We start from the raw sequence: 25255 nt of genomic DNA, 5'->3' as shown, positions 1-25255 counted from the left end.
ACTGGTCTGGTCTGGTCTGCACTGGTCTTCACTGGTCTGGTCTGCACTGGTCTGGTCTGGTCTGGTCTTCACTGGTCTGGTCTGCACTGGTCTGGTCTGGTCTGCACTGGTCTGGTCTGGTTTGGCCAGATCCAAACAGTTTGAACCAAGACTATGACTGGAAGCTGTAGGCCAAAAAGAAAAGGTGAAGGCATCTCCCAAAAACACAGCAACAACATGTTTTTTTCAAAGCTTGGTTTTCAATGGAAGCTGACGTGTCTGGACCTTGATTGGTCTTAAAGGAAGGTGGTATGGCACAGCCACAGGGCACTATGGGGGGAGAATGCTGTGTGGATGAACCAGGCAGCTCGGTACAGACGTCTCTGGTTGGAATATCCCACTGGGCACAGACATCAGTTCCACATCTAGTTTTGTTTTACATTTGGTTTGAGTTTTCAACTAAAGTGAAGTTAATGTGAAATCAACACCAAATTTCAAGTCATTGGATTTAAGTTAAAAGTTGGGTGAAAAACAGACTGAACGCCCTTACGTTGATGACTTTTTGCAAATCCAATTAGTTTTCCATGTTGATTTAAAGTTATCACATTGACTTTTGGGTTGAAATGACGTGGAAACAACTTCCACCAGTTCTTTCTTAGTGGGATGATATTTTTGTATATATTTATTTTAATTGTTGTTCAGAACGCACTGCCCGCAAGTCGTCTTCAAGTTCGCCAGCCCCCACCCTATCCATTGGTGGCGCCTGTTGGTCTGCCCTGTATGGACCTCGCGCGCGCTCAGTCTGCCCTGTATGGACCTCGCGCGCTCTCAGTCTGCCCTGTATGGACCTCGCGCGCTCTCAGTCTGCCCTGTATGGACCTCGCGCGCTCTCAGTCTGCCCTGTATGGACCTCGCGCGCTCTCAGTCTGCCCTGTATGGACCTCGCGCGCTCTCAGTCTGCCCTGTATGGAGATTGTGCGCTCTCAGTCTGCCCTGTATGGAGATTGTGCGCTCTCAGTCTGCCCTGTATGGACCTCGCGCGCTCTCAGTCTGCCCTGTATGGACCTCGCGCGCTCTCAGTCTGCCCTGTATGGACCTCGCGCGCTCTCAGTCTGCCCTGTATGGACCTCGCGCGCTCTCAGTCTGCCCTGTATGGACCTCGCGTGCTCTCAGTCTGCCCTGTATGGACCTCGCGTGCTCTCAGTCTGCCCTGTATGGAGATTGTGCGCGCTCAGTCTGCCCTGTATGGACCTCGCGCGCTCTCAGTCTGCCCTGTATGGAGATTGTGCGCGCTCAGTCTGCCCTGTATGGACCTCGCGCGCGCTCAGTCTGCCCTGTATGGAGATTGTGCGCCCTTGGTATCCAAAAATGCATGGCTTGAGAGATGCGGGCACCGGTCGAGTGTGTGTAGCTAGCTACTTAGTTTAACATCCTTAAGAGTCTACTGACACACCCGTACTTCAATCTAAGTAACATAATTTAAAAAATCCCCATCAAAATCCGTCAGTTTAAGCTAGAGATATATTTTATTTGCATGGGCTGCATCTCAATCCACCACATCCGCATGGGCTGCGTCTCAATCCACCGCATCCGCATGGGCTGCGTCTCAATTCACCACATCCGCCTGGGCTGCGTCTCAATCCACCGCATCCGCCTCGGCTGCGTCTCAATCCACCACATCCGCTGCGTCTCAATCCACCGCATCCGCCTGGGCTGCGTCTCAATCCACCGCATCCGCATGGGCTGCGTCTCAATCCACCACATCCGCCTATGTCAGCCTTCCACATCTACAGCAGACCAGGAGACATCTCAAAAATCGGTCTTCTCGCGAAACTGTCTGTAGTGTCTAAATGGTTTGACCTACTAACTACAGTTTTTGTTATCGCTTTGGTACTATTTTCACAAGTATGTGGTAAAATTTCACAACTCCTAGTACAAAACTCAAAACAGATAATCAAAAAGGCTGTTTCTTTCAAAACTTTAAGCTCAAAATCACACAGTAACTTTTTCACCAAATCCTAATCAGTGTTTCATCTAGAAATACCTTTCATATAAATACCTTTCACAATGCAATGCTCACAATACTTTTCATATGATTCTCTTCTAATTTGTTTAAATACATCTTAATCACTTAACCGTTTGGTAAACCTATAGATTTTTTATTGGTTTGTCTACTATATATGAATTTTGAGAACTACAGAAATAAAATGTGTGTTTGTAAAGTATAAACATCTAAATGATATGTATGAAACATGATAAACATACATAAAGACTACTCATTATTGCTAATTGAGTTCACATAGTGGTAACCACAATTGGTCACCATTTAAAAAGGGTGTGTGAACACTTTCAATTTCTTTCAACATGGAGCAGGATAGACAGCAAGGGAGAGGAAGAGATCAAAGAGCTCATGGACGAGGGGCCCGTTAGAGATGTGGGCAAGGGCCCCGTCAAAGAGGTGGGCAAGGGACCCGTCAAAGAGGTGGGCAAGGGCCCCGTCAAAGAGGTCAAAGTGGTGGGCAAGGGCCCCGTCAAAGAGGTCAAAGTGGTGGGCATGGGCCCCGTCAAAGAGGTCAAAGTGGTGGGCAAGGGCCCCGTCAAAGAGGTCAAAGAGGTGGGCAAGGGCCCCGTCAAAGAGGTCAAAGTGGTGGGCATGGGCCCCGTCAAAGAGGTCAAAGTGGTGGGCAAGGGCCCCGTCAAAGAGGTCAAAGAGGTGGGCAAGGGCCCCGTCAAAGAGGTCAAAGTGGTGGGCATGGGCCCCGTCAAAGAGGTCAAAGTGGTGGGCAAGGGCCCCGTCAAAGAGGTCAAAGAGGTGGGCATGGGCCCCGTCAAAGAGGTCAAAGTGGTGGGCATGGGCCCCGTCAAAGAGGTCAAAGAGGTGGGCATGGGCCCCGTCAAAGAGGTCAAAGAGGTGGGCAAGGGCCCCGTCAAAGAGGTGGGCAAGGGCCCCGTCAAAGAGGTCAAAGTGGTGGGCAAGGGCCCCGTCAAAGAGGTCAAAGTGGTGGGCAAGGGCCCCGTCAAAGAGGTCAAAGAGGTGGGCAAGGGCCCCGTCAAAGAGGTGAAAATGGTGGGCATGGGCCCCATCAAAGAGGTCAAAGAGGTGGGCAAGGGCCCCGTAAAAGAGGTCAAAGTGGTGGGCATGGGCCCCGTCAAAGAGGTCAAAGTGGTGGGCATGGGCCCCGTCAAAGAGGTCAAAGAGGTGGGCATGGGCCCCGTCAAAGAGGTCAAAGAGGTGGGCAAGGGCCCCGTCAAAGAGGTGGGCAAGGGCCCCGTCAAAGAGGTCAAAGTGGTGGGCAAGGGCCCCGTCAAAGAGGTCAAAGTGGTGGGCATGGGCCCCGTCAAAGAGGTCAAAGTGGTGGGCAAGGGCCCCGTCAAAGAGGTCAAAGAGGTGGGCAAGGGCCCCGTCAAAGAGGTCAAAGTGGTGGGCATGGGCCCCGTCAAAGAGGTCAAAGTGGTGGGCATGGGCCCCGTCAAAGAGGTCAAAGAGGTGGGCATGGGCCCCGTCAAAGAGGTCAAAGTGGTGGGCATGGGCCCCATCAAAGAGGTCAAAGAGGTGGGCAAGGGCCCCGTCAAAGAGGTCAAAGTGGTGGGCATGGGCCCCGTCAAAGAGGTCAAAGTGGTGGGCATGGGCCCCGTCAAAGAGGTCAAAGAGGTGGGCATGGGCCCCGTCAAAGAGGTCAAAGAGGTGGACAAGGGCCCCGTCAAAGAGGTCAAAGTGGTGGGCATGGGCCCCGTCAAAGAGGTCAAAGAGGTGGGCATGGGCCCCGTCAAAGAGGTCAAAGAGGTGGACAAGGGCCCCGTCAAAGAGGTCAAAGAGGTGGGCAAGGGCCCCGTCAAAGAGGTCAAAGTGCTGGGCATGGGCCCCGTCAAAGAGGTCAAAGTGGTGGGCATGGGCCCCGTCAAAGAGGTCAAAGAGGTGGGCATGGGCCCCGTCAAAGAGGTCAAAGAGGTGGACAAGGGCCCCGTCAAAGAGGTCAAAGAGGTGGGCATGTGCCCCGTCAAAGAGGTCAAAGAGGTGGGCAAGGGCCCCGTCAAATAGGTCAAAGAGGTGGGCATGGGCCCCGTCAAAGAGGTCAAAGAGGTGGGCAAGGGCCTCGTCAAAGAGGTCAAAGAGGTGGGCATGGGCCCCGTCAAAGAGGTCAAAGAGGTGGGCATGGGCCCGGTCAAAGAGGTGGGCATGGGCCCCGTCAAAGAGGTCAAAGAGGTGGGCATGGGCCCCGTCAAAGAGGTCAAAGAGGTGGGCATGGGCCCCGTCAAAGAGGTGGACATCAGAGACAGGGAGACAGACGGCAGGGAACTGTTGTGTCTAATGAAGTCATTGTCATTGACCATGTGGTAAACAGAGGCCTTACCATGGCAGAGGCTGCCAGATTAGTTCACCCCAATCTGAAAAGATCAACTGTCAATTATATCATGAACTTTTCGCCAAGAAAACCGGTAAGTCTGCAAGACATGCACTATGCTTTACCATTACATTTACAGTAAATGACATATTGTAATGCATGTAAATTCACATAACATGTTACAGTATTCTTACAGTATGATCTATTGACAGTATTCTCTGTTCTACCCTCAGAATTGACAGAAGACCCCATAATATTAGCTCTCTGTGTACATCCAAGGGCCAGCCGTGCTGCCCTGTTCTGAGCCAATTGCAATTTTCCTAAGTCCCTCTTTGTGGCACCTGACCACACGACTGAACAGTAGTCCAGGTGCGACAAAACTAGGGCCTGTAGGACCTGCCTTGTTGATAGTGCTGTTAAGAAGGTAGAGCAGCGCTTTATTATGGACAGACTTCTACCCATCTTAGCTACTGTTGTATCAATATGTTTTGACCAAGACAGTTTACAATCCAGGGTTACTCCAAGCTATTTAGTCTCCTCAACTTGCTCAATTTCCACATTATTCATTACAAGATTTAGTTGAGGTTTAGGGTTTAGTAAATGATATGTCCCAAATACAATTCTTTTAGTTTTTGAAATATTTAGGACAAACGTATTCCTTACAAAAAGTCATCAACGTAAGGGAATTGTCTTTTTTTCACCTAACTTTGAACCTAAATCCAATTAAATGTTTTGTTGATTTCACGTTGAATTCACGTCCCTAGTAAAAAGAAATCTAGCAAAATCCTATCGGGACAAATTAAGTAATCCTATTGGATCCTATAGGATTCTCACAACCTTATATGATTTTGTGTCACCCCAATCAGAATCCTATTAGAACCATTTTTCTTAATTGAACCCATTAAATTATAGTTTGTTGTCATTTGTTCTGGTACAATACAAACAACATGAATTACAACATTTTCGTTGATCGTAAACAACAGTTCTACATTCATTTCGGTTTTATATTCACCACCACAATATGAGCGTGATTGAAGGCTACAAGTTCTTTGCAGGATGACCACCAGTACACTGCACCCTTTTCAACAAAACACTCACTTGAGTTATTTGATTTGATTCTTATTCATGCAACTTCTTGTCTTTGAATTAGAAGACATTACAATATGACGTAAAATACTGTATACAGTCATTGTTAAAATAACACAATATTTTTGGGTTTTTTTTCCCAGAATGCACAGCATCTTTACATTGCTTATATGCAAATAAAAAGTAGAAAGAAAATCTATTTTTAGGTACAGTAACACAAAGATATGAGCATTTCTTTAATTTAATATGTAATAGTCAGCTATGCATACAAATATAATGTTTCCTTTACCCTCTTTATGTAGGGAGAGGAAAATAAAAAAACCTAAAGGTTTCTGCCCACATGTACATATTACTTCAACTATCTCAACTAGCCGGTGACCCCGCACATTGACTCTGCACCGGTACCCCCCTGTATATATAGCCTCCCTACTGTTATTTTATTTTACTTCTGCTCTTTTTTTCTCAACACTTTTTGTTGTTGTTGTTTTTACTTTTTTGTTAAAAATAAATGCACTGTTGGTTAAGGGCTTGTAAGTAAGCATTTCACTGTAATGTCTGCACCTGTTGTATTCGGCGCATGTGGCCAATAACATTTGATTTGATTTGATTTGATTAATGAGACCCCCTCTCACTCCCAGGGTTGTATCACCCCCTCTCCCGAACCCACTACCCTGGCGTTACAAGCGCCATGCTCTACCAGCTGAGCTCCAGAGGACCACGCTCTATGCTGTTTGGCTGTAATGCCACATGTAACACCTCGTTGACACGAACGTAAACAACCTTGCAGACAATCTCAGTAGGTTTCACAGCTATTTTTTGTTGCAGGTGGCACAACAACTTTAACGTGTGATGCAGATGCAAATGTGTACTCCCGATGTGTCCCTTGGGGGGGGATGGGGCAGCATGAGATCGCTACTGGGTAGAGGGGACATTGCCGGCGGTTTCCCACCATAGGGTGCCCATCTCAAGTGGCAAGGATGGCAGTTGAATATTGGTTGCTTATGATGTTATTATTATAGTTAATGTGTCCACCTTCATAGGTAATTGTCTAGGTTTGGAGGGTGGGATCTCGATATGTTAAGCAGCCAAGTGTACAGCCACGTTTTGAGGAGAAATCCTTTAGAATGTAATGCCAATATCTATTGAATTCCCATTGACAAAATTAATATAAATCCTATAGAATAAAAAAAAAACATTGAAATCCTATAGGATCCTATAGTATCCCAATAGAAGGATCCAATTAGAATCCAATAGAAAAAATCCTATCCGATTTTGGGAACCAGTCCTATTGGATTCTATCCTATATGTTTTATCTTATAGGATCTTATAAAATTCCAATACAAGAATCCAATAGAAAAATCCTATCAGATTTCAGAACCAGTCCTATTGAACTCCTATAGGATTCTATCATATAGGATTTTATATACAAGACTCTAATAGAAAAATCATATCAGTGTGCTGTTGTAGCAATCTAAGCTCCTGACAACGTATTTGTCATTTAGCAGACGCTCTTATCAAGGGCACTTCAACAGATTTTTCACCTAGTCGGCTCTGGGATTTGAACCAGCGACCTTTCGGTTACTGGCACAACGCTCTTACCCACTAAGCCACCTGCCTCCACTAAGCTACATATGCCTCTTTGGCAACATGGGTTCGAGCCCCGGCTCAGCCAACTGTCTGTGCCGTTAAACACGTTCTGTGCCTCTCTCTATATGTCGCCCTATCTGTACTTACATCTGTCCTGTAAAATAAAATAAAAAATAATGACTCAGATCTCCCAAAATAACATTGTACCCTAGTAAAAATGTCCAATAGGATTCCAATAAAAAAAATTATATTAGAATTCAAAATAAAATCCTATCAGGTTTTGGAAACAGTCCTATAGGATTCTATCATATAGGATACATTTACATTTTAGTCATTTAGCAGACGCTCTTATCCAGAGCGAATTACAGTTAGTGAGCGCATACATTTTTCACACTGGCCCCCCGTGGGAAACGAACCCACAACCCTGGCGTTGCGAGCGCCATGCTCTACCAACTGAGCTACAGGATACCAACGTACTCGATACAATCTTATAGGATAGGTTCTAAAATCTGACAGGATTGTTTATTTTATTGGAATCCTCTAGGATTTCTGGACTAGGGATTGGATTGGTCGACAATTCAACCGAATGTAAATCAAAGATAGATGTTGAACTGACGTCTGTACCCAGTGGGCACCTTCTTTTAGGAGGCATTGCAACTAGCTTGCTTACAATTTGTGAGTGATGAGTGAGTGATGAGTGAGTGATGAGTGAGTGAGTGTGCTGTGGCGGAAAAACAGTAGGCCTATGCTAAAAAAAAAATGAGAGGGGGTTGCCCTTTTTTCATTTTGAGCACCTGCCCCCCCCTGAAAGGTCTGTGCATGGTCCTGTCATGGACTCATTCCAGCGGACTCCTCTGTGAGCAGAGGCAGAGACGCACACAGAAACACAGAGTGATGTGAAAGGGGCGGCCATGTTCTCAGAGCAACACAAAGAGCTCTAGAGACGCGGGGGAGGAACGGTGGCAGGGAGAAAAAGTGTTCTGCTCCTGATGTGTCAAACCGTAGAGACAAAAAGGTGACTTGGTTTTGAGTGTTTGTCTTGGTGCTCCATTTTGAGGTCCGAGGGATAGTCTTGTTGGAAGGGACTTGTTAGATCCCTCGGGCTGTATAACGGACAGTGCGCATACCTTGTGGTGTGGAGAAACACAATTTCTCTGGATAGGGCGACGTTTTCAATGTTAAAAGAAAATGGTAGCAGCTGAAGATTTTTTATTTCAAATGGATACATGAAAAAGTAATGTTTCAGTATCAATAAAATCAGTTGAACATGAATCATGATGCAATAATCTGGTCAGAGTCACACCATTACTTAATGGCTGTAGGATGAAAGATCTTTTTAATCCCACCATTCAGCCGTTGAATTGACCAACCAGTTTCAGACAAATCCCATCCCATGTATAAATCTCAATCACCCCCATCTGAGGAATTCATCAAGACCACTAGAGGACAGTAGATTGTTGATGGCTGGCTGCCTCCCAACTTCAGACGTATCTCTCTGGTCCTTATGTCCATGGACACATTCATTACGCACCAAACAGAAGAAAATGGCCCGAGACAGGGAGGGTAAGCCTGAACTCGACCAATAAGAAACCCGTATTTTCATTTTCCGTTGCAAAATGTTTTGTTACGGTGTGCACTAATGGATATGACCCAGTTCGCTTGCATCTTATTCCAAATCCTATACTTTTGACCAAAGTTATATTCCTCTCACCCAATTAGACCGCAGTAAACCTGTGAGGAGAGGATGTTGCTGTGCATTAGGATTTCTTCTTTATGATGTGATTAGACTTAAACAATGGAATTATATGCCTCCAACATATGCCCCATACTTTTCACTTTGTTTTAGGATATCTAAATTATGCCACATGAATGGACTAATGCTGTACAGTGCTGTGAAAAAGTATTTGCCCCCTTTCTAATTTTCTCTATTTTTGCATATTTGTGATACTGAATGTTACCAGATCTTCAACCAAAATCTGATATTAGATAAAGGGAACATAAGTGAACAAATAACACAACAATTACATATTTATTTCATTTATTTCATAAACAGAGTTATGCAACACCCAATTCCCCTGTGTGAAAAAGTAATTGCCCCCCTTACACTCAATAACTGGTTGTGCCACCTTTAGCTGCAATGACTCCAACCAAATGCTTCCTGTAGTTGTTGATCAGTCTCTCACGTCGCTGTGGAGGAATTTTGGCCCACTCTTCCATGCAGAACTGCTTTAACTCAGTGACGTGTGGGTTTTCAAGCATGAACTGCTCGTTTCAAGTCCTGCCACAACATCTCAATTGGGATTAGGTCTGGACTTTGACTAGGCCATTCCAAAACTTCCAATTTGTTGCTTTTTAGCAATTTTCATGTAGACTTGATTGTGTGTTTTGGATCATTGTCTTGCTGCGTGACCCAGCTGCGCTTCAGCTTCAGCTCACAGACGGATGGTCTGACATTCTCCTGTGGTGGTGGTGTGATGGTTTGGGGATGGGACCTTTTCACTCACCCATTTACACACAATACCCCATAATAACAAAGTGAAAATATGTTTTTAGACATCTTTGAAAATGTTTTGAAAATGAAATACAGAAATATCTAATTTATGTAAGTATTCACACCCCTGAGTCAATACATGTTAGAATCACCTTTGCCAGTGATTACAGTTGTGAGTCTTCCTGGGTAAGTCTAAGAGCTTTGCACATCTGGATTGTACAATATTTGCACATTATTATTTTACAAATTCTTCAAGCTCTTTCAAGTTGGTTATTGATCATTGCTAGACAGCCATTTTCAAGTCTTGCCATAGATTTGCAGGAACATTCAATGTTGCGGTAAGCAACTCCACTGTATATTTGGCCTTGTGTTTTAGGTTATTGTCCTGCTGAGAGGTGAATTTGTCTCCTTTTTATCCTAAAAAAAACTCCCTAATCCTTGCCGATGACAAGCATACCCATAACATGATGCAGCCACCATGCTTGAAAATATGAAGAGTGGTACTCAGTGATTTGTTGGATTTGCCCCAAACATAACACCTTCTATTCAGGACATAAAGTTAATTTCTTTGCCACATTTTTTGCAGTTTTACTTTAGTGCCTTATTGCAAACAGAATGCATGTTTTGGAATACTTTTTATTCTGTACAGGCTTCCTTCTTTTCACTGTCATTTAGGTTAGTATTGTGGAGTAACTACAATGTTGATCCATCCTCAGTTCTCCTATCACAGCCCCGTTTTAGCTCAGTTGGTAGACCATGGCGTTTGCAACGCCAGGATTGTGGGTTCGTTTCCCACGGGCGGCCAGTATGAAAATGTATGCACTCACAAACTGTAAGTCGCTCTGGATAAGAGTGTCTGCTAAATGACTAAAATGTCCCTTCTTTGCAAGGCATTGGAAAACCTCCCTGGTCTTTGTGGTTGAATCTGTGTTTGAAATTCACTGCTTGACTAAGGGACTTTACAGATAATTGTATGTGTGGGGTAAAGAGATGAGGTAGTCATTCAAAAACCATGTTAAACACTTATTGCACACAGAGTGAGTCCATGCAACTTATTGTCACTTGTTAAGCACATTTTTACTCCTGAACTTTAGGCTTGCCATAACATAAGGGTTGAATACTTATTGACTCAAGAGATTTCAGCTTTTCATTTTAAATTAATTTGTAAAAATGTCTAGAAACATAAATCCACTTTCACAAAATCTCAATTTAATCCAATTTGAATTCAGGCTGTACACAAGAAAAATTGGGAAAAAGTCAAGGGGTGTGAATACTTTCTGAACGAACTATATGTCTTCAGGCAACAGCCACAGCTACCAAAGAGCTTTGTCATAACACAATTTATGAAAACCCTCGATAATATAGGCTACTACTGTCCTCTTCAATCACTCAATATATAATCACATTCAAAGGTTTAAATACAATGAAAAATATGAATAGTACACATACAAATTTGTCAGAGAAAATTGTATTTGATAAAGAAAATAGGCCTATAGCCCTTGACTGCCAATGCAATTGGCAGATGATCGATTATTCAAAATAACAAGGCTTTTTCACATAACGGTAAATTATCTTCATCATAAATTAACAGACAGAAAGTGCCAAGCTAAGAATTAAAATAAATGCACATGCCTAAAATCGCCTATAACAAAAAAAAAAAAATGTAGCCGTCTGGCAGTTTTACAATGGTTTGAATTGGAGAAGCGTCGTCAACAATTCTCTTTAATATTACTACTATGTTTTATATTTTTCCCGTCTTAAAGAAAATTATACCCGAAACATTTTTTACTAGAAATATCATCAATAATTATATTTTTGTAATATAAACATATTCATATTTGTTCTTTAAACCAAATGAAAGCATATCCCCAGGAACATAATTTTTTGGTATCCACAGAAAAATGACCAGCAACATTTGTTGCTTTAATTCAAAGTAGAAATGTTAATTCATTCCAAAGTGATCCTGTGTAATTGCTAAATTAAATCATGGACTTTCCGTATGTTATGTTTATACAAAAACTGAATAAGGTTACTGTAAATATATCTCACAAATAACTGAAATCACTTCTTGCAAATATTGGTTTACCAAAAACTCATAACATAGCCCAAAAGGACCAATATAACTGAGAAGGTGGATTTCTGATGGAATCAACCGTTCAGTGGAAAGAAGGGCTCTCTGAAGTGAGGCAGGCTACATCTATTGCGTAAGAGGGTATAACAAAGGCTTTGGTGACATCATGTGGTCGCAAACGGCATTACATCTCATCCCCATTTAGAAGTGGACTCACGCACCTGCTGGTGTTGAGATGCTGCTACCGTCCAATTCCTTCATCGGGAATTCGTCCCTTTTTGCAGTGTAAACATGGAATTAGTCCTAAGTATTTCCACAGGGATGCTCAGTCCTTGAAGTGAACTGAAATAGGTGCGGGTAGTTTACATGTCTGTGCCGGAACTGCAATATGTTATAAGAGATACAGGAACTCAAAGTAGTAGGAAGTGTGAGGTGCCGGCCATGTTCCCTCTAACCCACAGAGAGAAGCACGAGATTGAACTTCACTCAACGTTGTAGTTTCCCCCTGTTAGTTAACACTATCAACGTTTCCCTTTACTGTGGCAATTGCGATCGAAATCAACGCAATACTAGCCACTTTCAATGCAACATTCCCGAAACAAACCGAACTATGCAAGATATTTTGTTGTAGGCAGAAACACATCAGGAGTAGGATTCTATTGCCCACGACTCAGCCTTGACTCTACGGAGACCTGTGCGCCATAACCAATCAGAGCTGCAGTAGGCCTATATGCAAAGAGACGGCATAACCAATCAGAGCTGCAGTAGGCCTATATGCAAAGAGACGGCATAACCAATCAGAGCTGCAGTAGGCCTATATGCAAAGAGACGGCATAACCAATCAGAGCTGCAGTAGGCCTATATGCAGAGACCATTGGCATGTTTGATCTGGACTGTGTTTACTGCTGTGGTCATGAGTAGATTAGTTTGGATTCAGATCAAAGCAACAGCTGCATGTAGCCACGTGTGCATATTTAGTTCATATCCTTTGCTAGTTAGTGAGTTATTAGCCAGGTTATAGATCATTTAGAGTCAGCAAAAGGGGAGTGATTGCTTCCTACAAGAGCACAAAAGGTGTACATTTCTAGACATCTTTGAAAAAACAAGTCAGTTAACTAGCTTTTTTTTTTTGTCTTAAAGGGGCAGTGTTGTATTTTGAGAGGGTCTTGAATAAGCTAAGTAGCCAATAGGCAGAGGGTAGCTAAATGTGTCTGATTCTCTGTAATAATGGTATGGGAATAACAATGCATTTTAAGTGGTTTCTTGCATCAAACAACACAACAACATTTTCAGTCACCTCCTTGTCTGAAGAACAAGTGGATAAACAGGTTCATGTCGAGCCCTGCATGTTTCTTTCAAAAGTCTCATGGAATGTAGGCCTACATCGAACACCACACATTGGCTGCTACTGTAGGCTGAGTGATAGAACAGCTATTTCCATGTAATCTCCATAGTTTTTGATGGTAGGCCACTCTGGTAGGCCTACGTTATGATCAAATAGCCACAGTAGGTTACTGGGCCACTGTTAAAACTGTAACTTAAAGCGGGTACAGCCTCAGTGTTCACAGTAAACGTGCGCTTGAAGTTGTACAGAATTTTCACAACAGTTCCAGTTTGCGCTCGACAAGACCTGAAATTTGCTCAGTGCCAAAACAATTTTGGAGGGAACGTCGGGTGCCGGAACTCTCTTTTCCTTGTCTTTGTGAGGTGGTGTGGAGCAACCTTACCTTTCTTTTCAAGAGACATCAAATACAAAAACATGCCTTTGGATTGTGTTTATTTACAGTGTTTGTCTGAATTACAATAAAAATGTTTGAATGAATTGAATTGAGTCGCCTCATCTTGGTGATTTCACAGGCGAACATGGAGGACAGCTCATACAGACGTCGCGTCCCAAAACGGCACCCTATTCCCCCCATCTAGTGCACTACTTTTAATCTTAGACAAGTCTTTGGATCCTGGATCAAAGCGCTACTTCAGGATGGATACCAGGTCCAAAAAGTAGTGCACTATAAAAGGGTCAAAAGTAGTGCACTATAAAGGGAATATGTTGTCATTTGGGACACAGTGTTGGTTGTCAGTGTTGCGTTACAGTGGAGCTGACCCCTGACCCCTGACCCACCCAGCAGGTTTGGCAGACAGACAAGCAAGTACTGGGAGGGATCATCGCGGCAATATGGCCAGTCTTCTCTTCTCCTCTCCTCTTTCTCAGTGACTCTCTCCTTTCTTGCCCACAACCTAGTCAATAAAAACACAGCCGTGTGAAAAAAATGCAAACATCCAATTGGCGACAGATTTTCCATGCGAATATTCTAAAATCACATTTTCCAACCAGTGGTGTTTCCAACAAACAGACTTGTTGCATATTTTTTTAGATTTTTTTTTATCAGTGCGTGATGAGGTAGTGCACACAAAATGTACTTTTCGCTAAAGTTTTCATGTACCGAATAAAAAATAAAATATGTTGAGTTAAATAGCAAACGTGCCCACTATGGTCTTGGCACGTGCGCTGTCGCCAACAGCTCGCAGATACAGTGTGGGTAGACTAGTCTACATGATGACATTATTATGGAGAAGAGCGTGAATATTTGTATTTGTCAAAACGGCAGTCAAGCATCGATCATCATGTCACCAGAATAAGACCCTCGATATTTATTGGAAAGTTTCTAATTTATTTAATCTGTAGCCTAATAAACTGAATGGTTTCCAGAGTACTAGTGTGAAGACCACACACACAAAAGTTGACTTAGATATGATGGTTATTATATCAATATTTGCACATAAAAGGGGGGGGCGGCAGGTAGCTTTAGTGGTTAAGAGCGTTGTGCCAGTAATCGAAAGGTCGCTGGTTCTAATCCCCGAGCTGACTAGGTGAAAAATCTGTCGATGTGCCCTTGAGCAAGGCACTCAACCCTAACTGCTCCTGTAAGTCGCTCTGGATAAGAGCGTCTGCTAAATAACGTAAATGTAAATAAAGGCGTTTCACCCCCAATTTCTTGCATAATTAATTTTACCGACACAAAAACATCCCACCATGTCGAATGGACAAATGATCTGTCGTCATTTATCAAATTGCACTGAAAAACGTCCTGTTTCTATCACAGCTGCCGTGATTATTTTTTATTTTTTTATACGGTATGACTTTACTCGCATAAAAACTGTGGATGGAAATGTGGTTAGAGTCACATTTATTTATTTATATCATTGCAGACCTCAAAACAATCTCCCAATTCTCTATGCAGTTGACAAGGACATTCAGAACGTATCGTATTAACCCTATTCCTGTTCCATCTCATAGGAATCATTTCTGTTTACCTGACCTGAGGCCTGTTCTTACCCGTTTGAAGTCGTTCATGTTTGTTGCCTGTACAGGGGTCCCGATAAAAGTAAGGTACTTGATTTTAGTTGTCTCCTCATCCCCTTGGTTGTTCTTCACAAACATCTGTTAGGACACATGGAAGAACCACAGGTTCATCATTATAATAATATAATCATAATATAATAACCAGTAGAAACTAAAAGGATTTCACTTCACGCAGGTTTCGGTTGGAACCTATAATGCAAATCAAGCAGTATAGCAACACCCTATAAATCACAGCTAGAGTGTAATGTTGCAGTTGACCAGGAGAGGAAAGTATTACCACTTTCTGCCACTAGATGGCAGTATTGTCCTATATTTACACCACTAATTACACCAGAGCTACAACTCAATAGTCTAAAGTGGCTTCCTTCTACTCCATCCACACAAGAGTTAAGAACCGGGACAAGTGAAAGGAATTTTCTGAAAGGTTTACAACTATATTAAATTTTTTTATTCATCCTTTATTTAAGAAGATAACATACATCTCTTTTTCAAGTGAGCCCTGGCCAAGTAAGCGGCATACACATGGTTACACAGGAGACAACATAAAACATAACATTAAATGATAATTGAAGTAGTCATTTCGCAGATGCTCTTACGAACGAGCAAGTGCATTGAACTCAGTAGGTTTGCCGATCATTTCACAAAGTATATCACAAAGTAGCACCTTAAAAAAATTGTTTCGCGACTTACAGTGACGCTCTGAACGTTCTGGAATTTGACGTATCTCAGTGGAATCAGCCCGTCGTCCTTGAAGTCCTCCTCTGCCAGGTCCAGGGTCTGGGTGGCCTCGCTCCGTTCAGCATCGTCAAAGTCCATGGAGCGAGGCAGGTTGATGAAGATCTTCACACACTTAGGTGCCTGGGCTGTAGGAGGGTGTAAAGGAAGTCCAGTATGTGTATGTGTATGTATGAGACAACAAGGCAACACAAGCAAGCATGGGAACTCAACACACATGATAGACTGTGATCATTCCAACATCTACTCCATGGGCAAAGGAAGACATTTCAAAGGCTTTCCTTTTCTTGAATAAAACTAGCCTAGTACAGGTGTTTTACTAGGACCTGAGCAACATTTAGGTGCACCCAGGAAGAGTAAGGACTCACCGAAGTCAGAGGACTGGAGCTTCATTGAGTACAGCTTGACAGGCTGGTTAAAGGCCATCGTGATGAGGAGCTGAAGGGGTGAAAATATGGGTTTAGTGAGGAGTGTTACTACAAACCTAATACTCCACACTGACACGTAAATCTACTACGACGGTTTAGCCTGCAGGTTGGCCTGAGGTAACACCAGCCAGGAAGACGGTTTAGCCTGCAGGTTGGCCTGAGGTAACACCAGCCAGGAAGACAGTTTAGCCTGCAGGTTGGCCTGAGGTAACACCAGCCAGGAAGACGGTTTAGCCTGCAGGTTGGCCTGAGGTAACACCAGCCAGGAAGACGGTTTAGCCTGCAGGTTGGCCTGAGGTAACACCAGCCAGGAAGACGGTTTAGCCTGCAGGTTGGCCTGAGGTAACACCAGCCAGGAAGACGGTTTAGCCTGCAGGTTGGCATGAGGTAACACCAGCCAGGAAGACGGTTTAGCCTGCAGGTTGGCCTGAGGTAACACCAGCCAGGAAGACGGTTTAGCCTGCAGGTTGGCCTGAGGTAACACCAGCCAGGAAGACGGTTTAGCCTGCAGGTTGGCCTGAGGTAACACCAGCCAGGAAGACGGTTTAGCCTGCAGGTTGGCCTGAGGTAACACCAGCCAGGAAGACGGTTTAGCCTGCAGGTTGGCCTGAGGTAACACCAGCCAGGAAGACGGTTTAGCCTGCAGGTTGGCCTGAGGTAACACCAGCCAGGAAGACGGTTTAGCCTGCAGGTTGGCCTGAGGTAACACCAGCCAGGAAGACGGTTTAGCCTGCAGGTTGGCCTGAGGTAACACCAGCCAGGAAGACGGTTTAGCCTGCAGGTTGGCCTGAGGTAACACCAGCCAGGAAGACGGTTTAGCCTGCAGGTTGGCCTGAGGTAACACCAGCCAGGAAGACGGTTTAGCCTGCAGGTTGGCCTGAGGTAACACCAGCCAGGAAGACAGTTTAGCCTGCAGGTTGGCCTGAGGTAACACCAGCCAGGAAGACGGTTTAGCCTGCAGGTTGGCCTGAGGTAACACCAGCCAGGAAGACGGTTTAGCCTGCAGGTTGGCCTGAGGTAACACCAGCCAGGAAGACGGTTTAGCCTGCAGGTTGGCCTGAGGTAACACCAGCCAGGAAGACGGTTTAGCCTGCAGGTTGGCCTGAGGTAACACCAGCCAGGAAGACGGTTTAGCCTGCAGGTTGGCCTGAGGTAACACCAGTCAGGAGAAGCATACAGTTGAAGTCGGAGGTTTACATACACCTTAGCCAAATACATTTAAAAACTCTGTTTTTCACAATTCCTGACATTTAATCCTAGTAAAAATTGTCTTAGGTCAGTTAGGATCACCACTTTATTTAAAGAATGTGAAATGTCAGAATAATAGTAGAGAGAATGATTTATTTATTTCATCACATTCCCAGTGGGTCAGAAGTTTACATACACTCAATTAGTATTTGGTAGCGTTGCCTTTAAATTGTTTAACTTGGGTCAAATGTTTCGGGTAGCCTTCCACAAGCTTCCCACAATAAGTTGGGTGAATTTTGGCCCATTCCTCCTGACAGAGCTGGTGTAACTGAGTCAGGTTTGTAGGCCTCCTTGATCGCACACGCTTTTTCAGTTCTGCCCACAAATGTTCTATAGGATTGAGGTCAGGGCTTTGTGATGGCCACTCCAATACCTTGACTTTGTTGTCCTTAAGCCATTTTGCCACAACTTTGGAAGTATGCTTGGGGTCATTGTCCATTTAGAAGACCCATTTGCGACCAAGCTTTAACTTCCTGACTGATGTCTTGAGATGTTGCTTCATATATATATCCACATAATTTCCCTTCCTCATGATGCCATCTATTTGTGAAGTGCACCAGTCCCTCCTGCAGCAAAGCACCCCCACAGCATGATGCTGCCACCCCCGTGCTTCACGATTGGGATGGTGTTCTTCGGCTTGCAAGACCCCCCTTTTTCCTCCAAACATAACGATGTTCATTATGGCCAAACAGTTCTATCTTTGTTTCATCAGACCAGAGGACTTTTCTCCAAAAAGTACGATCTTTGTCCCCATGTGCAGTTGCAAACATTTTTACATTTTTACATTTTAGTCATTTAGCAGACGCTCTTAACCAGAGCGACTTACAGGAGCAATTAGGGTTAAGTGCCTTGCTCAAGGGCACATTAACGTCATTTAGCAGACGCTCTTAGCCAGAGCGACTCACAAATTGGTGCGTTCACCCTATAGCCAGTGGGATAACCACTTTACAATTTGGGGGGGGGGGGGGGGTTAGAAGGAATACTTTAGCCTATCCCAGGTATTCCTTAAAGAGGTGGGGTTTCAAATGTCTCCGGAAGGTGGTGAGTGACTCCGCTGTCCTGGCGTCGTGAGGGAGCTTGTTCCACCATTGGGGTGCCAGAGCAGCGAACAGTTTTGACTGGGCTGAGCGGGAGCTGTGCTTCCGCAGAGGAAGGGGAGCCAGCAGGCCAGAGGTGGATGAACGCAATGTCCTCGTTTGGGTGTAGGGACTGATCAGAGCCTGAAGGTACAGGGGTGCCGTTCCCCTCACTGCTCCAAAGGCAAGCACCATGGTCTTGTAGCGGATGCGAGCTTCAATTGGAAGCCAGTGGAGTGTGCGGAGGAGGGGGGTGACGTGAGAGAACTTGGGAAGGTTGAACACCAGACGGGCTGCGGCATTCTGGATGAGTTGTAGGGGTTTAATGGCACAGGCAGGGAGCCCAGCCAACAGCGAGTTGCAGTAGTCCAGACGGGAGATGACGAGTGCCTGGACCAGGACCTGCGCCGCTTCCTGTGTAAGGCAGGGTCGCACTCAAAGGACCTTGTGAAGTAGCAAACCGTAGTCTGGCTTTTTTATGAAGGTTTTGGAGCAGTGGCTTCTTCCTTGCTGAGCGGCCTTTCAGGTTATGTTGATATAGGACTCGTTTTACTGTGGATATAGATACTTTTGTACCCGTTTCCTCCAGCATCTTCACAAGGTCCTTTGCTGTTGTTCTGGGATTGATTTGCACTTTTCGCACCAAAGTACGTTAATCTCTAGGAGACAGAACGCGTATCCTTCCTGAGCGGTATGACAGCTGCGTGGTCCCATGGTGTTTATACTTGCTTACTATTGTTTGAACAGATGAACATGGTACCTTCAGGCATTTGGAAATTGCTCCCAATGATGAACCAGACTTGTGGAGTTCTACAATTTTTTCCCATGATGTCAAGCAAAGAGGCACTGAGTTTGAAGGTAGGCCTTGAAATACATCCACAGGTACACCTCCAATTGACTCAAATTATGTAAATTAGCCTATCAGAAGCCTCTAAAGCCATGACATCATTTTCTGGACTTTTCCAAGCTGTTTAAAGGCACAGTCAACATAGTGAATGTAAACTTCTGACCCACTGGAATTGTGATACAGTGAATTATAAGTGAAATAATCTGTCTGTAAACAATTGTTGGAAAAATTACTTGTGTCATGCACAAAGTAGATGTCCTAACCGACTTGCCAAAACTATAGTTTGTTAACAAGAAATGTGTGGAGTGGTTGAAAAAACGAGTTTGAATGACTCCAACCTAAGTGTATGTAAACTTCAGACTTAAACTGTAGATATGAAAAAGTTACCCTAAAAAGACAATACATTGTTTTAACCAGGTGAGTGAGATTTTATCCTTGTAAATATAGAAAAAGGACAACAGATGCAAGTTCCCACCTGTAAGGTCTACTAGAAGTACGCACACCGAAGTGAACAATTTCAACACATTCAGATCGCTCTGAACTAATGAAGGAGACACTGATGTCCACCCATCCTCAGACTCACCTGCTCGTCACAGTCAGACTCACCTGCTCATCACAGTCAGACTCACCTGCTCGTCACAGTCAGACTCCAGGTAGGTGGTGTCCTTGACTAAGCAGTTGTCAAAACCGCTCTCATCGCTCTCATTTAGGCACTCACAGCCAGCTTTGTTCACAAACGGCATCAGGTCCATCTGAACACACGGACACAGTATCACAATTATTCAGACAAGGCAAGCCCATGTTAAGTCCACATTACAAGCCCATGTTAAGTCCACATTACAAGCCCATGTTAAGTCCACATTACAAGCCCATGTTAAGTCCACATTACAAGCCCATGTTAAGTCCACATTACAAGCCCATGTTAAGTCCACATTACAAGCCCATGTTAAGTCCACATTACAAGCCCATGTTAAGTCCACATTACAAGCCCATATTAAGTCCACATTACAAGCCCATGTTAAGTCCACATTACAAGCCCATGTTAAGTCCACATTACAAGCCCATGTTAAGTCCACATTACAAGCCCATGTTAAGTCCACATTACAAGCCCATGTTAAGTCCACATTACAAGCCCATGTTAAGTCCACATTACAAGCCCATGTTAAGTCCACATTACAAGCCCATGTTAAGTCCACATTACAAGCCCATGTTAAGTCCACATTACAAGCCCATGTTAAGTCCACATTACAAGCCCATGAGCAGCTTCACAGAAGGCAGCACCACCTGAAATGTTGACATTGCTTTAGAGAAATAGAGCATCCTTATGTAGTGGATGGTTAGCTTTGCTTTTGCCTTTTCTGAGACCATCTACATTTTAGTCATTTAGCAGACGTTCTTATCCAGAGCCACTTACAGTTATGTGCATTCATCTTAAGATAGATGTGTGGTTGTCCAACCTAGCTAAGCCATAGTAAGTAGGGCGGGGACGATCCCAGTATTTTGTATTAAATGGCAAAAATGAAAACCCGAAGCAGACCAAACTGTTTGATCCTTAAAAACGTGCTATATGTAAAATATGGCTTGGAAAATAAATGTGACTCCAACATTAGGGCTGTTAACCTCTCCTTTCATGTAAGAAAGTCACAAGCATCATGCTTTTAGGGAAAGAGGATAATTTTGTACATACACTACCAGTTAAAAGTTTGAACACACCTACTCATTCCAGAGTTTCTTTATTTTTACTATTTCCTACATTGTAGAATAATAGTGAAGACATCAAAACTATGAAATAACACATATGGAATCATGTAGTAACCAAAAAAGTGTTAAACAAATCAAAATATATTTTTATATTTGAGATTCTTCAAAGTAGCCACCCTTTGCCTTGATGACAGCTTTGCACACACTTGGCATTCTCTCAACCAGCTTCACCTGGAATGCTTTTCTAACAGTCTTGAAGGAGTTCCCACATATGCTGAGCACTTGTTGGCTGCTTTTCCTTCACTTCCCCATGCTTCAGCCTATGTACATTTTATAGCCACTATGCTACATCAGTTGGGCTACAGATGATGATGCTTACTGCTAATAGCACATCTGATAATATAGACCTTTCTGCTGACTGCAGAAATGTCCACCAGAGCTGTTGCCAGATAATTTAATGTTAATTTCTCTACCATAAGTCGCCTCCAACGTCGTTTTAGAGAACATGGCAGTATGTCCAACCGGTCTCACAACCGCAGACAATGTGTAAACACGCCAGCCCAGGACCTCCACATCCAGCTTCTTCACTTGCGGGATCGTCTGAGACCAGCCACCCGGACAGCTGATGAAACTGAGGAGTATTTCTGTCTGCAATAAAGCCCTTTTCTGGGGAAAAACTCATTTTGATTGGCTGGGTCTGGCTCCCAAGTAGGTGGGCCTATGCCCTCCCAGGCCCACCCATGGCTGCACCCCTGCCCAGTCATGTGAAATCCATAGATTAGGGCCTAATGAATTTATTGATCTCCTTATATGAACTGTAACTCAGTAAAATTGTTGAAATCGTTGCGTTTATATTTTTGTTCAGTATACTTTACCAGCAGCTACAGTAGGCTACACACAGCTGTCCGAGTCTTCACCAGCAGCTACAGTAGGCTACACACAGCTGTCTGAGTCTTCACCAGCAGCTACAGTAGGCTACACACAGCTGTCTGAGTCTTTACCAGCAGCTACAGTAGGCTACACACAGCTGTCTGAGTCTTCACCAGCAGCTACAGTAGGCTACACACAGCTGTCTGAGTCTTTACCAGCAGCTACAGTAGGCTACACACAGCTGTCTGAGTCTTTACCAGCAGCTACAGTAGGCTACACACAGCTCTCTGAGTCTTTACCAGCAGCTACAGTAGGCTACACACAGCTGTCTGAGTCTGAAGAGACATGCTTCTGTATAATATTATTATTATTATTATTATTATTATTATTATTATTATTATTATTATATAAGGTTATGCCATCTCCAAACCAGCCACACCCACCCCCTGGAGATTTGTATTGCTATACTGATCTCAAAAACGACCTCTCCAGAATCCATAAAATACAATTCATCATATACTCACAAATCCCTTGGGAATATCTGAGGGATACAATTCATCATATACTCACATATCCCTTGGGAATATCTGAGGGATACAATTCATCATATACTCACATATCCCTTGGGAATATCTGAGGGATACAATTCATCATATACTCACATATCCCTTGGGAATATCTGAGGGATACAATTCATCATATACTCACATATCCCTTGGGAATATCGGAATCCTCGTTGCTTCCAGGGTCGTTTTCTACATGCTGCTTGATCTTCTCCTCTAGACCCGAGGCATCTGCACCCTGATACTGGTCAATGCGCACTTTGTTACGGAAAAACAAAAATGTTGGCGTTGCAGAGATGTTGTTAGCGGCAGCCGTTGCCTGAGAGAGAAAAGAGGGAGATTGACTTTGAAGTCACATGCCTACCCACACATACCAGATGTATGTATCTGTATTGCTCAATGAATTACATGAGAGGATGTTGACATGTTTAAATAAATAATGTATTGTTTACAACGTCTCCTATGACAACATGAACAATGGAGTACCTGGTGTTTTGATTACGATAGGGTAGGCTGTATTATTAAAACTCTTTACGCAAAAAGAACCTCACCTGACAGACATGTACATCTACTTCAAGAAAAATCACATGTGGGTACTTGTTACTCAACATGTTGAAAGCAGGGGATATTCTGACACAGGGTCGACACCTGGGGAGAGAAGGAGTTCATTGGGAAGCTGGTATTGTCGCCTAAACTGGAAGTTTAGTTTGACGTTAGCGATCATCAAAATGGGCTGTTATGAACAAAACTGTAACTCAAAAGTTGTAAACCATACACATGGATTAACTAAAGCTAAAATAGTAGCTAGGTAAACTACTATTCTAAGGTTCTTCACCAGGGGTGTATTCATTCAGGCTTTTCTGTTGCAAAACGTTTCTTAAACGGAAGCAAACTTAACAGGCCTCCCTGGAGTGCATTCATTACGCAAAACCGGAAGCAAACAGAACAACCGGGGAGGGGCCTACATGAATTTGTCCAATTGAAACTCTTCTTTGCGTTTTCCGTTTGAAGTAAACTGTGTGTTACACGTTTTGGAACAGACGAAATGTTTTTAACAGAATGTGCGTAATGAATACACCCCTGACTTTGTCCAATAGAAACGATCGTTTTAGTTTGCAACTGTTTGGCGGAATGAATACACCCCAGAGCTAGCTAGCTAAAAGAGATGTATGTGTCCCCTTCACATGGAAGTACATTGTAGATGCCTATCAAAATCACCAGATAGATAGCTAGCTAACATTGTACCACAAATTATACAGAAAACATTTGACTGTATTGCTAGCTAGTATCAGACTAATGGGTTGCCAAGTATCGCAACTCTTCCGTGGAGTTAGCTAGTTTAGCCTGTCTGATATTGCTAAGTCATAGCTGGCTAAGCTAACTAGCTAGTTAGCCAACGTTCGCGTAGCTAACAACAGCGTGGAGTTGTCAGAGTTATTTTCTCCCGCATTTAAGTAGCTTGTTTGAAAGGATTCAACAACCGATACACTGTGAAATCAGACACCAATTGACCTACTAGGTAACTATACATTTGCCAATGAAATTGGATAACCCATTTCAGTTTCGATCCCATCTAGCTAGCTAACCGGTACATAAGGCCTGGGAATATATGTTGAACCTTACCCTGCCATTGTGAACTTCACTACCGCAAGCCTTGAGCCGGCGGCTGCTAACTCAGGTTGGAATTCTGAATCATTCCCGATTACTTTTACCCCGACCATTTTACAGAATACAGCTGTAAATATGTATTTTATTTATGTCCGATTATATACAAAACAGTGTCCAAACTCAACTCCTCTCTCGAATCACACGCTTTCCTGAGTTCCTTGACGAAAGTTGGCCATTAACCAATGAAAATCAAGCAGGGCGTGGTCAAGTGACTCCACACTCAAATAAGTACTGATCCAATGTCAGTTTTTACTTATAATAATAATAATAATAATAATAATAATATGCCATTTAGCAGACGCTTTTATCCAAAGCGACTTACAGTCATGCGTGCATACATTTTTGTGTATGGGTGGTCCCGGGGATCGAACCCACTACCCTGGCGTTACAAGCGCCATGCTCTACCAATGTCCGTTTTTACTTAACGTGAATCTATCGAAAGTGCGGGATCTGGCTAAAAAAAACAGAACGGGTGGCTAGTTATTACATATTTTCCAATCCATCTGACCCAGAAAGAGCTAAAACACATGAGCGTCTACAGAACATTCAGATCGAATGTCCCACACGAGACTTGTCATTCAAAAAAAAAATGTAACTGGCTAACGGATTTTTATTTAGTTATTTCCTCTCAGTCCACACCAGCCAGCTGGGAAACTGGTATTCTTCCCACAGCATAGCTAGCCAGCTAACCTAGTTAGCTAAAGCTAAGCTGCTCAACACGTTTGATAACTGTCAAGATGAAGGTGTCAAAAATACTAATTTCACTCGTATTTTTAACAAATGTTTTCGTGAACCTGAGAGCAAAGGGTAAGTAGAGATAGCCAGCTAGCTAACGTTCCTGCCATTAAAACAACAACTGTAACGATGTCTTTGAGAGACAACAAGTGCTCATGTTGCACATTTATGTTTTCAATAAACATTGGAGACTAGATATCGGTTACAGGTTTTCAACATTCTAAGCCAATCCCGTCTGTTTTGCCCCATAATTGCACACACGTCGGTTTTGTTGCTAAACAACCAACCCGTCTATAACTACGTTAAAAAAAAGTATGAACATCTTAAATTATTATGTGAATTGCAGTCATATTCAGGTCCTGATCGGTCAACAAGCTTATTTGATGCATCAAATAGTGTTAGTTGATGTGAATCTTTTTTGGCACGCAAAGACCCAAACGCGTTCCATAGAAACCAGGGAGTA

At 43.6% G+C, this 25255-nt stretch overlaps 1 protein-coding gene across 1 annotated transcript; it reads right to left on the bottom strand.

Annotated features, from left to right (window-relative positions):
* Positions 1-13317: 13317 nt before the first annotated feature.
* LOC311127680 (thioredoxin-like protein 1) lies at positions 13318-24279 on the bottom strand. The gene is made up of 8 exons (XM_084159554.1): positions 24013-24279; positions 22941-23037; positions 22535-22708; positions 19885-20007; positions 16025-16094; positions 15612-15784; positions 14895-14999; positions 13318-13795 (listed from the first exon to the last, which is right to left on the bottom strand). The coding sequence occupies exons 1-8, from the start codon at positions 24108-24110 to the stop codon at positions 13766-13768; spliced, it is 870 nt and encodes a 289-aa protein (XP_084015680.1). The 5' UTR covers positions 24111-24279; the 3' UTR covers positions 13318-13765.
* Positions 24280-25255: the final 976 nt, after the last annotated feature.

The sequence above is a fragment of the Coregonus lavaretus genome (genome assembly GCF_964263955.1).
Source record: "Coregonus lavaretus genome assembly, chromosome: 4".
In the NCBI taxonomy this organism is placed as follows: Eukaryota; Metazoa; Chordata; class Actinopteri; order Salmoniformes; family Salmonidae; genus Coregonus; species Coregonus lavaretus.
The sequence above is the reverse complement of the archived record's forward strand: the minus strand, read 5'-3'. Positions and strand labels throughout refer to the sequence as shown.

Coding starts and splice junctions, on each gene's coding strand:
- LOC311127680 (XM_084159554.1), bottom strand. CDS start 24,110: ATGGTCGGGGTAAAAGTAATCGGGAATGATTCAGAATTCCAACCTGAG. Junction 22,709..22,940: donor TAGATGTACATGTCTGTCAG/GTGAGGTTCTTT, acceptor TTTCTCTCTCAG/GCAACGGCTGCCGCTAACAA. Junction 16,095..19,884: donor AGTCTGACTGTGACGAGCAG/GTGAGTCTGACT, acceptor TCACCCCTTCAG/CTCCTCATCACGATGGCCTT.